At 35.5% G+C, this 13,656-nt stretch overlaps 1 protein-coding gene across 3 annotated transcripts; it reads left to right on the plus strand.

Annotated features, from left to right (window-relative positions):
* The first annotated feature begins 324 nt into the window (after positions 1-324).
* On the plus strand, positions 325-11,802 carry LOC104087611 (uncharacterized). 3 transcript variants are annotated; one of them, XM_009592142.4, is made up of 19 exons: positions 325-680; positions 1,015-1,842; positions 3,273-3,473; positions 4,106-4,189; positions 4,301-4,360; positions 4,495-4,539; positions 5,113-5,312; positions 5,412-5,909; positions 6,102-6,198; positions 6,298-6,492; positions 6,563-6,652; positions 6,859-6,921; positions 7,016-7,090; positions 7,733-7,783; positions 8,720-8,797; positions 9,037-9,171; positions 10,197-10,304; positions 10,401-10,466; positions 11,257-11,802. In XM_009592142.4, the coding sequence occupies exons 2-19, from the start codon at positions 1,483-1,485 to the stop codon at positions 11,323-11,325; spliced, it is 2,475 nt and encodes an 824-aa protein (XP_009590437.1). In that variant the 5' UTR covers positions 325-680; positions 1,015-1,482; the 3' UTR covers positions 11,326-11,802. The 3 variants fall into 3 exon arrangements, with proteins under 3 accessions (XP_009590437.1, XP_009590438.1, XP_018623426.1); XM_009592143.4 differs by having other exon boundaries at positions 5,412-5,722; positions 6,107-6,198; XM_018767910.3 differs by lacking the exon at positions 325-680 and adding an exon at positions 681-799.
* The last annotated feature ends 1,854 nt before the right edge of the window (positions 11,803-13,656 follow it).

The raw sequence follows: 13,656 nt of genomic DNA on the forward strand, positions 1-13,656 counted from the left end.
TTGAAACTTGAAAAAATGAGTTTTTGAAGATGAGATGAAAAATATTATTTGAAAGCTGAAATTGTGTTTGGACATGCATTTTATTCGAAAAAAATTTAAAATTTTGTGAGTAAAAAACTTCAAAAACTACTCTAAAGCTACTTTTTGGGATTTGAATATTTTGTTTTCAAAATCTACCAAAAATGGTTAAAATCTATAAACAAACAAATATTTGAAAATAAAATTTGAAAAAAAACTCCCAAATTCTATGGCCAAACGGGAGCGAAATATAACTAATTTCATGTGTAAAAGAGATTAAAATTTATTCAATTTTGATAAACATAAAAGATTAAAATTGTTTGTATTCTCATTGAAAACGACAAACTTTGGTTAAATGAGATTTACTCACAAGAATTTACCATGGTAAAAATTCGTGGTCAAGAATAGCCACAAGACTTTCCTCTTCATTAAGTATGAAAAATAACGGTGATTTGATCCTATGAAAAACAATGCTCATTCTGCATGCTCCCCCACCGTTATTCTCGGCAACTTTCTCCTCTTCCTCGCTCTCTCCTCCGCCAACAACAACCCTCCCCCCACCCCCACCACCCCCAAATACGACAGAGATAACCTCTTGCCTTAAAAAAACCACATGGTACAAGTGCTAAAAACCAACCACGATCACATTTCTTTGTTTCTGGGTATAAAACATCACATCTTTCTTCTTCTTTTTTGCTTTTTCTGTCCCGACATGTTTTCCAGAATCCAAGATTCTTGCAATGATTCACTTTATTATTATTATGATTCAGCCCTTTTTAACGTAACTCTCATTTCTCTTGTATGCTTGTTATTGTGTTGTACTTGGTCGATTTTCCACATTTTTCCACATTGTATCTAATTTGGGTGTTCCTCAGATTTCCTATTCGATTGAGTGGCTATAGTTTTTTAGACAGTTTTTTTTAATACAAAAATTGGAGTTTAATTTACATATATTTATGATTCTAACTTTTTTCTCCTTATTGTTCTCAATCCCAGGGTACTTCACATTTTGCTTAAGGTTCCAAGAATCAGCCTTTTGGTCTTATTTTGGTAACATTCAGTGAATAAAGATTCAAACTTTCTTCAAATTGGGTAAAGATTCTTGGCGGGTCACGTTTAATTTGGCTGTAAATTTCAAGTCTGCATTGAAACTGGAATGGTTTGATGAGAAAGGGTATTATTGGTAATGTTCAGTGAACAAAGATTCAAACTTTCGTCAAATTGAGAAAAAAATATTTGATGGGTTAGTTCAGTTTGGCTGTAATTCTCAAGAATGTATTGAAACTATCAATCAAATAATGTGACAGGAGAAGGGTGTAAATTGATACTTGGAGTTGTTTGGGAAAAATGCTTAAATGGAGAAACTCGGACAGTGAGGATTCATATAGCAGAATCCAACTTGTTTGGGACTGAGACACAATTGTTGTTTGCTTATTGTAGAGTTGTTATAATAAAAGAATTAATATGAAAGAAGGCAATGGGCAAGAAGAGTTGCCATCATCACCCTACAGGGTATTACAGCAAATCTCTGAGGAAGCAGTAAGAGTTGCTGGCGAGGCGTTACAAAATGTTTACTCAAGTAGTAGTTCGAGATTTTCACCAAGTACAGGGATTGTTGGACATAGAAGAAGTCGTAGTGAGATTGTGACTTCTTCTATTCATAGAAGTGGGAGCAGTAATTTTACAAAATGGAAGTCTCAAATGCAAAGGGCTTTGCGTAACTGGGGTACTACTTCACAAGAAGACTGCTCGTTCTTATCGTTTAATCCTGAGGTTTTGGCTAATCAAAAGCGGCAGTGGTATCAGCTTCACTCTAAAACCTCGGTATGCTGCTTTCATATTGTATCCAAATTGCTTATAATTCAGTTTATGGCTGTTTTTTTACTAGAAATTTAAGTTGCTTTTTCATTGAACAACCTTTTCGAGGAAACATGGAGAATAATGTGTTGAATTTTGACATAGACAGTTCTGTGTTCCTTTATTTGCTCCGCAGTTCCTTTTTAATATGGGATATCAATTTATCGAGTAAGTGTATTAGGATACGAGAAGTAAGACTGAAAAGACACACTTCAAGTTAAGCCACTATAATTAGAATGAAGTAGAAATGAGATTAGATGTGATTTCGATGTCTAAAAATAAATGTTTTAGGAGAATTGTATGATAATGCCGAATCAAAATAAGATGGTTGTAATGGAAGAGTTATACGGAAGTATTTTGAGATAGGAAGACGCCAATAAAAATTCAAATCATAGTCGACACAAAAAGGTAGGTGGTTTCTTACCAATTACCTAAGCTTTGGTACGCAGAGTTACCCAGTACCTGTGTTGGTCAAGAGATGGAGGTACCCGATAGAATAATAGAGGTGGGCAAGTTGGCTTGAATATCACAGTTATTGGAATAAAGTTCTATGCAATGCTTGTAAGAATAACACTGTTGTATGAAAGTGTGTTTTGGGTATTTGAATTCAACATTTCCACAAAATGAGTAACATAGAAATGTGCACATTGAGATAGATGTATAATATTTACAAGATTAGACAAGATTAAATATGATTAGTTCAATAAGATGGAGAGAATGTCGTTTGCGAGGACTTGCTCATGTTGGTGCACTTGCATTAGGCGAACTATTTGTTAGGACTCTAGTTTATCTAGAAACTTTGTAGACCCTGAGAAAATTTAAAGAACTTACAGTATTAGAACCTTAAATTATTAAGTATTGGAATGAAATGGATCCAAATGGAGTGAGATGGATATTGAGGTTTTCGACCCCAAGTAGCTTGGGATTGAGGCATATGTGTTGTAGTTGGATCTGTACTTTTAAGGTATGTTTTGCTCTTTTGATATGGATTTTCTCAAACAACCTATGTTTTCCAACATTTTCCACTTTTATTAGCTTAATATGTGGGAAGGGCCTCTAAAGGAGGAGTAAGAGAAGTTGACAAACTTTTCAAATTCCTAATAGGGGATATTGCGTTAATGACATGTACAGATGCACAAGTATTCATGGCAAACAAAATTGTATATTTTGTTGCACAAGGATGAAGTATCGCCGACAAGCTTATATACTTTGCACATATCATTTATGGACATTCCCTTCTAGGGTGGTAGTAATAGTAAACATATATGGGTTTTTCTGATTCAGTAATTCTACCCAACTGTTTTTGCTTGAAAACTAGCCTTCAGCTCTTACACATTAGATTGCTCTAGACATTTGGGGAATCATGTTTGATGCAAACAAACGAAAATTCTGCGCAGGATTATAAGAAATATAAGGAGCCCGACACGCTTTTTGAGCACTTTGTTATCGTTGGTCTCCATCCCGATGCTAATCTTGAGGATGTTGAGGATGCATTTGCAAGGAGAAAAAAATGGGAAGTGCAGTTAGAAACATCTGACATGGTGGATTTCAGAATGCTTTCAAATTGTGGTCCTTCAGTTCCATCCCTAGAACCTCAGGTTTGTTTACTTGCATAAATCTGCATATTTATGGTTTACAAGTCAAATTCTGCTTATTCTGAAAAGAGGTAACTTTCTCATAAGTAATAAAATTATTCAAAGCCAACTTTGTTTCACATCTCAAATTAATTCGCTATGACTAACAAATTAGTACAGCCCTTAGGTGTGTTAGTCATAGAGAAAAAATTTGAATAAATGCTTTTTCTTTTCCCAAAATACGGCGAGACCTATTCTGCGTCATAAGTCTAATTTAGATATGATTTCAGGTTGTGACCAAGCAGAAATGTTCAGACTTCTTGATTCCCCCTTTCTTCTAATTACGAGTTTCAATTCATATTTTATGATCCTATAAGTTGGTATTTTGTTCACGGGCTTGAGCATTAATATTCCTATTATATTTTTTTCTTTCTTCAAATATTATATTGAAGCTCGGATTCGGTTCCTCAAATATTTCCAGTTATAATATTCCAGTTTTTATTTCATCAAATATTAGATTGGTCATTCATTGTTGCTGTGGGTACGTATGTAAATATCTATTTTGGCTCCAATAATTTACCTATATCTCAGTGACATGGTATGATATATTTTCTTGCCTTGACACTATCTTCCTTTTTCTTTCCCCTCTCTCGCAGGTACTCTTTAAGTATCCTCCTGGAAAGAAGTTAGCTATGCGCATGAAGGATTTGGCAGCATTCTGCTTTCCTGGAGGCGTTAAGGTATAGTTTTGCTGGTCTAATACTTTAATTGTGTTCTCATCAGCGTATAACTCAAGGCATTCTACTTCTCAAAATTATCCCATACATTCATGCGTTTGCTTTGTAATCCAGGCACATGTAATGGAAAGGACACCATCATTTAGTGAACTAAATGAGCTGGTCTATGGGCAGGTAAAGTAAAATAGATTTATTTTTCGATTCTGCTTGAAATCTTGATGCTCATTTGCATCATATTTTTTGATTATGCAGTAAAGCAACAATTCTCTTCTTAATAGAAATCAACTTAACTTTTCCTTTATCTTTAGGAGCACTTAGGCAGAGATGACTTGTCGTTCGTATTTTCCCTTAAGGTAAGCCCAAGGAAATTGCTGTGAATTCTTGACTTTTGATTTGGGATTGATACTTAGTTGATTAATTGACATGAACTTTGGTATTGCTTTCTTCGGTACGTAACATATATTTTCTTCTGTGCTTTTCTACTTTTCCCTTAGATCATTGTGGAACTGATGGTGCAAAATTACTCTGTTTTAAATTAAAAACTTCTATTTTTTGATGAATCCTAAAGAAGTCAAGAGTATTCATGAAAAGAGAAGAGAAAATTTGTCTTGAGTTGATGTTAAACAATGTACAAGGGGCTCCACGTATAGGAGTCTTAGGCTATGCACAAATATTACTAGGTAAGTAATTAACTTACTAGCCACTGTTGACTACTCTAAGTGAAGGGCGCGACCTGGTTTCCTCTACTGTTGGTATTTTCTTGCTCATTCTTTTTTTTTTTTATTTGGAGTTTTCTTGTAGATGACTTTTTCTATTTGCTGTCGTGGTGTTATATGTTGGCTTTGGATTTTTACCTTTTCTTCTTTTCATTGTGTTCATATTAATCCCTGTAAAATGCTGAAGTTACAATATGTGCTTTGCATCAGGTGGCAGACAATGCTACCCTTTATGGTGTATGTTTACATGTATCAGAAATTGTTCAGAAACCACCTGCTATCTATGTTCCTTCATCACCTCTTTCCCAATCATCAGTTGGTCGCAGTCGGTTTTTGGTTTCCGCGCCCCGCTGTTATTGTCTTTTAACAAGAGTTCCTTTATTTGAATTACACTACGAGATGTTGAACAGGTTTGCGCTGAATTTCTCATCGGCTGTCTACTGGTATGAATAAAGTTGAATAGTTATTTATTCTATACGATTGACTATATTATATTTATTTGAATGCAGTGTAATTGCACAAGAGCGTCTGAATAGGATAACACATTTTGTTAGTGAAATAAATCTCACTGATTTTATCCCCTCTGCATCGAAAATGAATGACGCATCAAATGCAAGCGTTGATTCCCCTTACAGGGATGATGAAGCAGATTGGACAGCTTCTGCAATACCAGTTGACTGTGCAATTGCTCTTACTGCTGCAGCAGCTGGGATAATCTCGGACGATGAGGTTCCCTCGTCATCATCAAAGTGGGAAGTTTCTTCGCCTGTAAGTGTCACCGCCAGTGAGGCATCAGATCATAGTCAAGCAAGAGGATTCGGTAAGGATGGGGGAAGGAACATCCATTATTTTGATGATTGTGTATCCGAGGCCTCAGAAAATCGATCCGATAGTACTGAAAGGGTTTTTGGAATTCAAGACAATTACCGAACCCCTGAGAGCGGGCCTTTTGTCTGCTCAAAGGTCCATTCTTTAGAGCGTCTTGGAAGCTTTGAATCCTTATTTAGGTGGTCAACTTTTAACTTTCTTATCTTGCCCGAATCGAGTCAGATCTTTTATTCTGTTATACCTTTCTTGTTGAATGGAGTACTGTTATTCTTCTTGTTTTCATCTTGTCTTTTATCCAGCATATGTGAAGCATAAACATTATTTCCTCACATTAAATATAAATTTGTCAATAAGTTGTTTTCTTTTGGCAGTTCAGCAAGAAGTATGGTATCCGAGGATGAAGACGATGACTTATTTTTCAGCAATGACAAGGATGCCGGTTGTGAGATGATAATGGAGTGGGCTAGAGTCTGTAGTTCTCTTTTCCACCCACAGAAATTCATGTTAGTGTTTGATTCACCTATGAGTTCACACCTCCTCTAATCACTTTGTTATGCTCTTGTGTAGGAGAATAAGAATGATTTGCTGCAAATAGTTTGTAGTTATCATTCCTTGCCCCTTCCACCACGAGGAAGTAAGATTGTTTTTCAGCCACTCGAACATCTACAGGCTATTGAATACGAGAGAATTTCAGTTTCTGAACTTGGAATTAGTGAGAAACATCTGGGTACAAGTATGAAGGATGCAGATGAAGTTGCAAAGGTTCTAATTCGTGTCTTTGGGATTGAAATTTTTTTCTCTTTCTAATTGATGACAGTTATTATTTTCTTAGGTAAATTTTCATTTAGCCGCTGCTGAGGAAGCTGTTGGACTATCTATATGGACAACTGCAACAATTTGTCGTGCACTTTCAATTGAGACGGTAAGATTTTGAGTAGTCCTTAACTCGTCTGATTTTGTTTCTACTGACCACTGTTCTGAAACCCGAACTGTGTCAATCTCTGTTGGCCACTTAGCTTACCTATTCCCAAATTTTAGCAAGTGTCTGCACTTTGTAAATTTCACTGCGTATGATTATGAACTTTAAATGGCATTCATTATTCAGTTTGACAAGGAATGCTCTTTCAGATATTGGCCTTAGTCACTGGTGTGCTTCTTGAAAAACAAGTGGTTATTGTGTGCCCCAATTTGGTAATTTTCTTTATATCTTGGAATTCATATGCTTTTGGTATTTCTTGAGTTTCATGAAGAGCTTATTCATTTTCTTATTTTGCAACAAGTACAGGGTGTTCTATCTGCTGTGGTGCTATCTCTGATCCCCATTATTCGTCCATTTCAATGGCAGAGTTTATTCTTACCTGTAAGTTTTTTAACATAGCTATTACTTCTCAGCCTCATAATTTTGTGTCTGTAATCTTTGTTGATTTTTTGCTGTGCTGTACTGTCATTTTATCTTATTTTAAGTGTTCAATGTGTTAAGGGGTGTTTGAATGAGTTCCTATACTTGTCGTGTAATTTTCATTCTGTACATGAGTGTTGCTTGTTCACAACTAATCGTCTTCTCCTTGGTGATACCAAATGCTTGATCACATTTATTTCCTTCACTGTGGGGTTTCTAGTTGAATAAACTCTTAAATAGTAGATGTATAATCTGTCGGCACTTGTTGACAAGTAAACAATGTCGCCAACAATTAATGGGTGAGGAGAAGTACCCCCTTAAATCTCATGGCCCTTTAATGATGTGAGCATAATAGCTTTGGTGCAAAACATGCATTCAACCCAGTGACTGTTCATTCTTGAACCTTTCAACCGTTTGTGATTTAGAAAGCTCTTTCATGGTACATTGTACTGAATTACACGAGGACTTAATTATGCAGCAATATGTGTGTTGTAGCTATCATCCTTCATGATTTTAATCGTCATTATTTCTGAATTTAGCACTCTCCCTCTTTCTTTTTATCTTCAAGATACAATCATCAATTGACTTTGTCTCTTAATTCAGATTTTGCCTGGGAAGATGCTTGATTTTCTTGATGCTCCTGTACCTTTCATTGTGAGTTTCTTTTTTTTTTCTGTCTCATCGTTCTACTTTTGGTGAAGCTATGCTACAATTTTATTGCAATTTTAAGATTGTCTAACTATAATTTATGCTACATGTTTGGTTGGTGAATTTGTTCCTTCTACAGTACTAGACAAGTCAATTAAGTACCTGAAGCAGTCAGATGAATATGCATTAGGAACTATTATTTCTTAAGAATGTTAATTCACATATGCGCGCGTTCACAAAGAACTGGATGCCAATTGACAGTTCCGGCTGGGCTGGGTAAAGTGGGCAGTTTGAGAATAGTTTTGTGTTGCCTGCCTACTGTCCATGTAAGATAATGTAAAATCTTTTATTAGGCATCCCTCTATTACGTAGCAGTGGGATTAGGAACTATTATTTCTTAAGAATTGCCCTAATAGCATGCATGAGCATGATAATGGAAGATGTAGTCTACTTTAGGTGATGCATGGAATGCGTCAAGACTAGTGAACCTTGATACAATTGCACTACTGAGAACTATAGTTTTCACATTGTTAAGAAAATTGACCTTGCGCCTAACTCAACCCTAAAAGTTAGCTCATCTATGAGGATTGCCCAAGACCATGTAAAGAAACTGCAACTCACCTTCAACTAATGTGGGACACTCTAACATGCATAACTGCGCAAACTCATTGTATTCTCCTGACAGTAGGTAGTTAGATATGGCTTGCCTTGGCTTCTTCAAAACTGTGCCAATCAGCTAGTTAAATATCCTCGGAGCTGCAGTTTTTCCGGGATAACCAACAAGATTGAATGCCAACCATTTAGCTTTGTGGTATCTGAGAGTGTCGTCCCTTAGCCGTCTTCTTTGGGTGTCAAAAACTTCGGCCTACCTAAGGGTTCTACTCAGAGAAGAAATTGCAAAATTCTGAATTCACTATCTTCTTTGTGACCAATGATTGACAGGTTGGCCTGCAGCACAAACCAACTGACTTGAAGATGAAAAGCTTTAATCTTGTTCGTGTTAATGTAACCAAAGATCAGGTTAGTTGGTTGTAGTTATAGTTCATGAAAGTATTTATTATATCTAGTAAGTGGTTTTGGTGTCGTATATGAAGATGTTTTGTAGTTTTTCTAGCCCGTGCTTTCCTAAAACATATAAACTCTTCTCCATATTTCTGGATAATGTAATGATACTAATATCACGGCATTTTGTATTGCTAGAACTTAGTTGTCTTTGCTTTCGAACTTTTCATCTTGTTATTTTTATGTTGAGCCTGCAGATAAAATCGTGTTACTTGCCTCTACTTCCTCGACGTAAGGAGCTTCTGTCAGAACTGCGGCCAATCCACGCTAGATTGTCACGTGAAGACTCTGTTGCTCAAAGGCGCCCTATATACAGATGCAGTGAACTGCAGGTATCCGTCATTATTCAGCTTCTCTTAATGTCGTGCTTAGCCTGATATTACGATTCTTATTTTGAATTAATGGAGCTTGATCAGCCAGCCTCATATTTAGTTTTATCTTCCATCTTCTCTTGCACCTTTACGAGCCTAATAGCCTGTTTGGCCAAGCTTCTAAAATCAGCTTATTTTGAGAAATGTTTTTCTCAAAAGTACTTTTGGTGAGAAACAGTTTGTGTTTGACTAATTAATTTGAAAAGCACTTCTGAGCAGCAATTAGTGTTTGGTCAAGCTTTTAAAAAGTGCTTTTAAGTGTATTTTTCTCAAAAGTGCTTTTAAAAAAGTGCTTCCGGGGAGAAGCTACTTTTTTCTGTTTTTGCTTCTACTCAAAAACACTTTTTTTTTCTAAAAGCTTGGCCAAACACTTCTACTTTGAAAAAAAGTACTTTTTTTGAAAAAAAGAAGAAGTGCTTTTGGTCTTGGAGAAGCTTGGTCAAACAGGCTATAAGTATGAATTAAGATGAGCACAAGGATGTGGAATTTGAAAACATAGTGTAAGTTTGGAGTCAATTTCAAAAGGGAACTAGAAGAAAGGGGCATGTAACTTTGATTTTGGAAAACTATCTATAGGTTGTCGCTTGTTGTATATCATGATGATAGCAATCCTTTCACCATGTATAGCCTACTCTTTTTTTCCTTTTTCTTTGATCAGGTAAAGTAAAAAGTTTTATGTACAGCCTAAAGAAAAGTTTTTATTGTCTGGTAAAAATAAAATTTTAGGTTTTATGTACAGCCTAGTTTTCATATTGTACATGTTGAGTTGTTCCACGTCGGTGGGATTTGAGGTCCTTGGTTTCCTTATATGGTCTTCGGCAATCCTCACCTCATAAGCTAACTTTTGGGGTTGAGTTAGGCCCAAGATCCATATCAGTACAAATGGGCTTGTGTCAGAGCTGCATTTCCTTAATTGCTTAATTCTTCCCCTATGACATGCTTTTCTCCTTTTATGTTTTTTATGTTAAATTATGACTAATTTTCAGGCTGAAGCTGCAGCACAATTCTTGACTGTTATGCGGCGCTATTTAGAGTCTCTTTGTTCAGATTTGAGGTCTCATACAATAACTAGCGTACAGTCAAACAGTGACCGGGTAATGACGGGTTTCTAATTGACTCCACAATCTTTTGGTAGGTTGATCTGGAAAGTAGTAGTCTGAGTCCATTAAGCTTCTCCTCTTATTTTCCAGGTCTCGATACTGCTAAAGGATAGCTTTATTGATTCTTTTCCTGGTAGGGATCAACCTTTTGTGAAGGTAAAGTCAATTTCTCTGTTATCAGTAAGTGGTAGTTATTTAATTGGCTTTTCGTTTTTCACTTGGCTTGCTCAGTACCAGATATCACTGCTTTTGGAGGCATTTTGATATATTGTTAAGTGGTATGGATGCTAAATTTTGCTGAATAGCTCTGCCCGCTCATTAATGTGTCAGTCAGAATAGATGCTTAGCACACTGTACAGTGGTTGTTGTATTGGAACTTTGTTTTTATGTTTCCACTGACTAATGATTTTGAACATGCAATCGAATTGGAGTCATATATCTTATTCATTAAAGGCCTCTTATTACACTTATAATACGCCTCCGAAGTTCCATGAACTTTTCATCAGTATTACAAAGCGGTGAGAACCATGTGCTTTCCTTTTGGTTTTCACAGTTAACGTGTCATTTTCTCATTACTTGGGATCTCTCTTATTCATTTTTATGGGCGTTAAAAGTGGTTTCTTCGGTGTTCTTTGAACCACCAATATGAGCTCTTTTTTTTCGTTAGCTATTTTGCTTCAAGAACGAGCTTTTACTCTTCAATCTTGACTCAAAACCTTGAGGATGGTGTTGCCTTAAAAAGCATGAGAGCAAAGTACCCATTTTCATGCATTTAACGGAGTGGATTTTTGAGTTTATCATCATCTGTTATTGTTTTGATAACATAGAACCTTTTCCTTGAGATATTGTTCATGGTTTTTTTTTTCCGAGTAGGATGATTGTGTAATCCTCTGTTACTTTGAAGCTTAGAAACTCTCATCAGTACATTCTCTTCTTGTTTATGCAGCTTTTTGTGGATACACAGCTTTTCACCGTTTTGTCAGATGCTCGTCTTTCAAGCTACGAGAACGAGTAGGATATTAGCAAAAAAGATGTGCTTGAACTTTCTGTTGTTGCAGAGAAGAAGCAAGAGGACATAGGCACATAACCGGACTAACCTTTTTTTTGTTGTATGTTTTGGTATACCGGTGTTGTAGCATAGAAAGGCATGAGTTGTGCACAGGCTGTAAGGAGAAACTTTATTCAGGAATAATTATGATAACAATTGACAGTTTTTCCTCCAAATTTTGGAAGTATAGGTGATCTAATGAAATGGATTTTCCAATAACATGATTAGAAAACTGAGAAAGATAGCCTAGAAGATTATCATCCCTACTTTTTTTTGTGTGTGGGATTGATGTAATTTAAGATATCTGCTTAGAGAAAAGGTAGTTCATGTTGAAAATTTATATTTGGTGTGCTGCCATATGTACACATTTATAATGTAGTCTTGAGACTAGTAACTTATATGACTTGAAAAACTGTAATTGTAATTAGTGCCATCATTTAGCCATGAGCTGCTTCTTTACTGCATTAGAATTCCTATTTTATATACTCACAGTTGAAAGAGTTGTACTAGTGATGTTTTTAAGTAGGCATTTGGACATAATTTGATTGCGATTTGAAAAAAATAGTATTTGAAGTTAATTTGAAAAACTATATTTAAAAGATAAATTGTGTTTGGACATGAAAACATAGTGTGTGCTCAGACAGTGTGTCCTATCTGTGCGGAGACTAATAAAGGGCAGTCTGGTGCACTAAGCTTCCGGGGTCCGGAAAAGTGTCGGACCACAAGGGTCTATTGTACGCAGCCTTACCCTGCATTTCTGCAAGAGGTTGTTTCCACGGCTCGAACCTGTGACCTCCGGTCACATGACAATAACTTTACCAGTTACGCCAAGGCTTCCCTCCGTGCGAAGACAATAATATTTTTCTAAAAACAATATGCATGTATATAATAGGTTTGATTTCATATAAAATAATATAAAGTAAATATTAGTTTGGGATCCGAAGTAAAACTTTAAACACCACGACAATAAGCGGACATCACTTGCGCAAAATTCTGCATGTCTCTTTTTATTGAGTGTTCATTAAGTTATTTCATAGGAGCATATACTTTTCTTGTAGATAAAGAAATGTAGATTGTACTAATCATTAACATAGAAAAGGCTGAAACTAACAACTAGCTAAGGCAAAGAAGAAACTAACATCTCTCAACTCCTGAATTAGTAAAGCTTATAGCAGTGTTCATGTCACCAGAGAGCAAAAATGTGCCATTTAAATGTGTCAATTTGGAAGGGCAAAACGTTGGGGCATCGATGATTGTACGCCGTGGTTCTAGTGAATCAAGATCAGAATATTGTAGCATAAACATTTATATAAGTAATAATATTCAAGGAGTGAATAACTCCATTTTGTTGGGAAGCAAAGTGAAAATGGGGGATCCTGGTGTAAACTTGTCATTCAAAGACTTGGAATTTGAGAGAGAAAAGAAGAAGAGCAAGAAGAAAAATGGAGCAGCTTTTACATTTTGTTGGATGTTGATATTTGCATTTATCTCAGTTTTGTTCCTTTTTCTATTCATTTAGCTAATATCATCAACCATCAATTATCAAGAAGTCTTTATTGTTCTTATTTTGTTTTTCGACAATCAACAATGGTTTCTCACTTACTTTTAATGTGATTCGAACTTTTGAAACTTGTCGTTTAATTCTCACTCAACGTTTCCTTATCTAGCCCTTCAATTTCTAGTAATATACAGTAATTTGAGTTGATTTATGAGCTTTTTCTCGATAATGCACGAAACCAACCAAAGAACCAACTATCTCAATTTACCGATTATAGCATGGATAAGATTTTAGTTATATACACTCATGATAACATAAATAAATTTTACACTATCTCAACTGACCAATTATAATATATGCTACGAAAAGTTGCATATTATTGTAGGTCAATTTTACATGTTGGTATAAGAAACTAATGCATTGTCAGTTCAGGGAAACTTAAATTTAAAGGAAAACTAACTTATATACTTTGACAATATAATTTTTTTTTTACATTATCAATATATTTTAACTTATTATAGAAGGTACCCAATCTTATTTTTCAAATAACCTAATACTAATACTTATTAGGGATAGTTACATGTAATTGCATTATTTCAGTTACACAAAAGGAGCCTCAAAAGCCTGCGCCAATGTCCTAAAAAGAAGCTAGCCGTGGCGTGACTCAATTCAATGCTCAAATGCAGTAAAAACTAAAAACCAACGCCACAGTGGAGCGTGTGCATAAATTGCACTGGTAACATTTTTATTTTATTTTATTTTGGGTAAACGAATGAACGTATTAACTGAACAGATATCTC

Source organism: Nicotiana tomentosiformis, chromosome 6 (assembly GCF_000390325.3).
Source record: "Nicotiana tomentosiformis chromosome 6, ASM39032v3, whole genome shotgun sequence".
NCBI lineage: Eukaryota > Viridiplantae > Streptophyta > Magnoliopsida > Solanales > Solanaceae > Nicotiana > Nicotiana tomentosiformis.

Bases quoted from the DNA above. Each gene is read 5' to 3' on its own strand.
- LOC104087611 (XM_009592142.4), top strand. From the start codon at position 1,483: ATGAAAGAAGGCAATGGGCAAGAAGAGTTGCCATCATCACCCTACAGG. The intron at 6,922-7,015 runs GTAATTTTCTTT...CAACAAGTACAG, and splicing joins TTATTGTGTGCCCCAATTTG to GGTGTTCTATCTGCTGTGGT. The intron at 9,172-10,196 runs GTATCCGTCATT...ACTAATTTTCAG, and splicing joins ACAGATGCAGTGAACTGCAG to GCTGAAGCTGCAGCACAATT.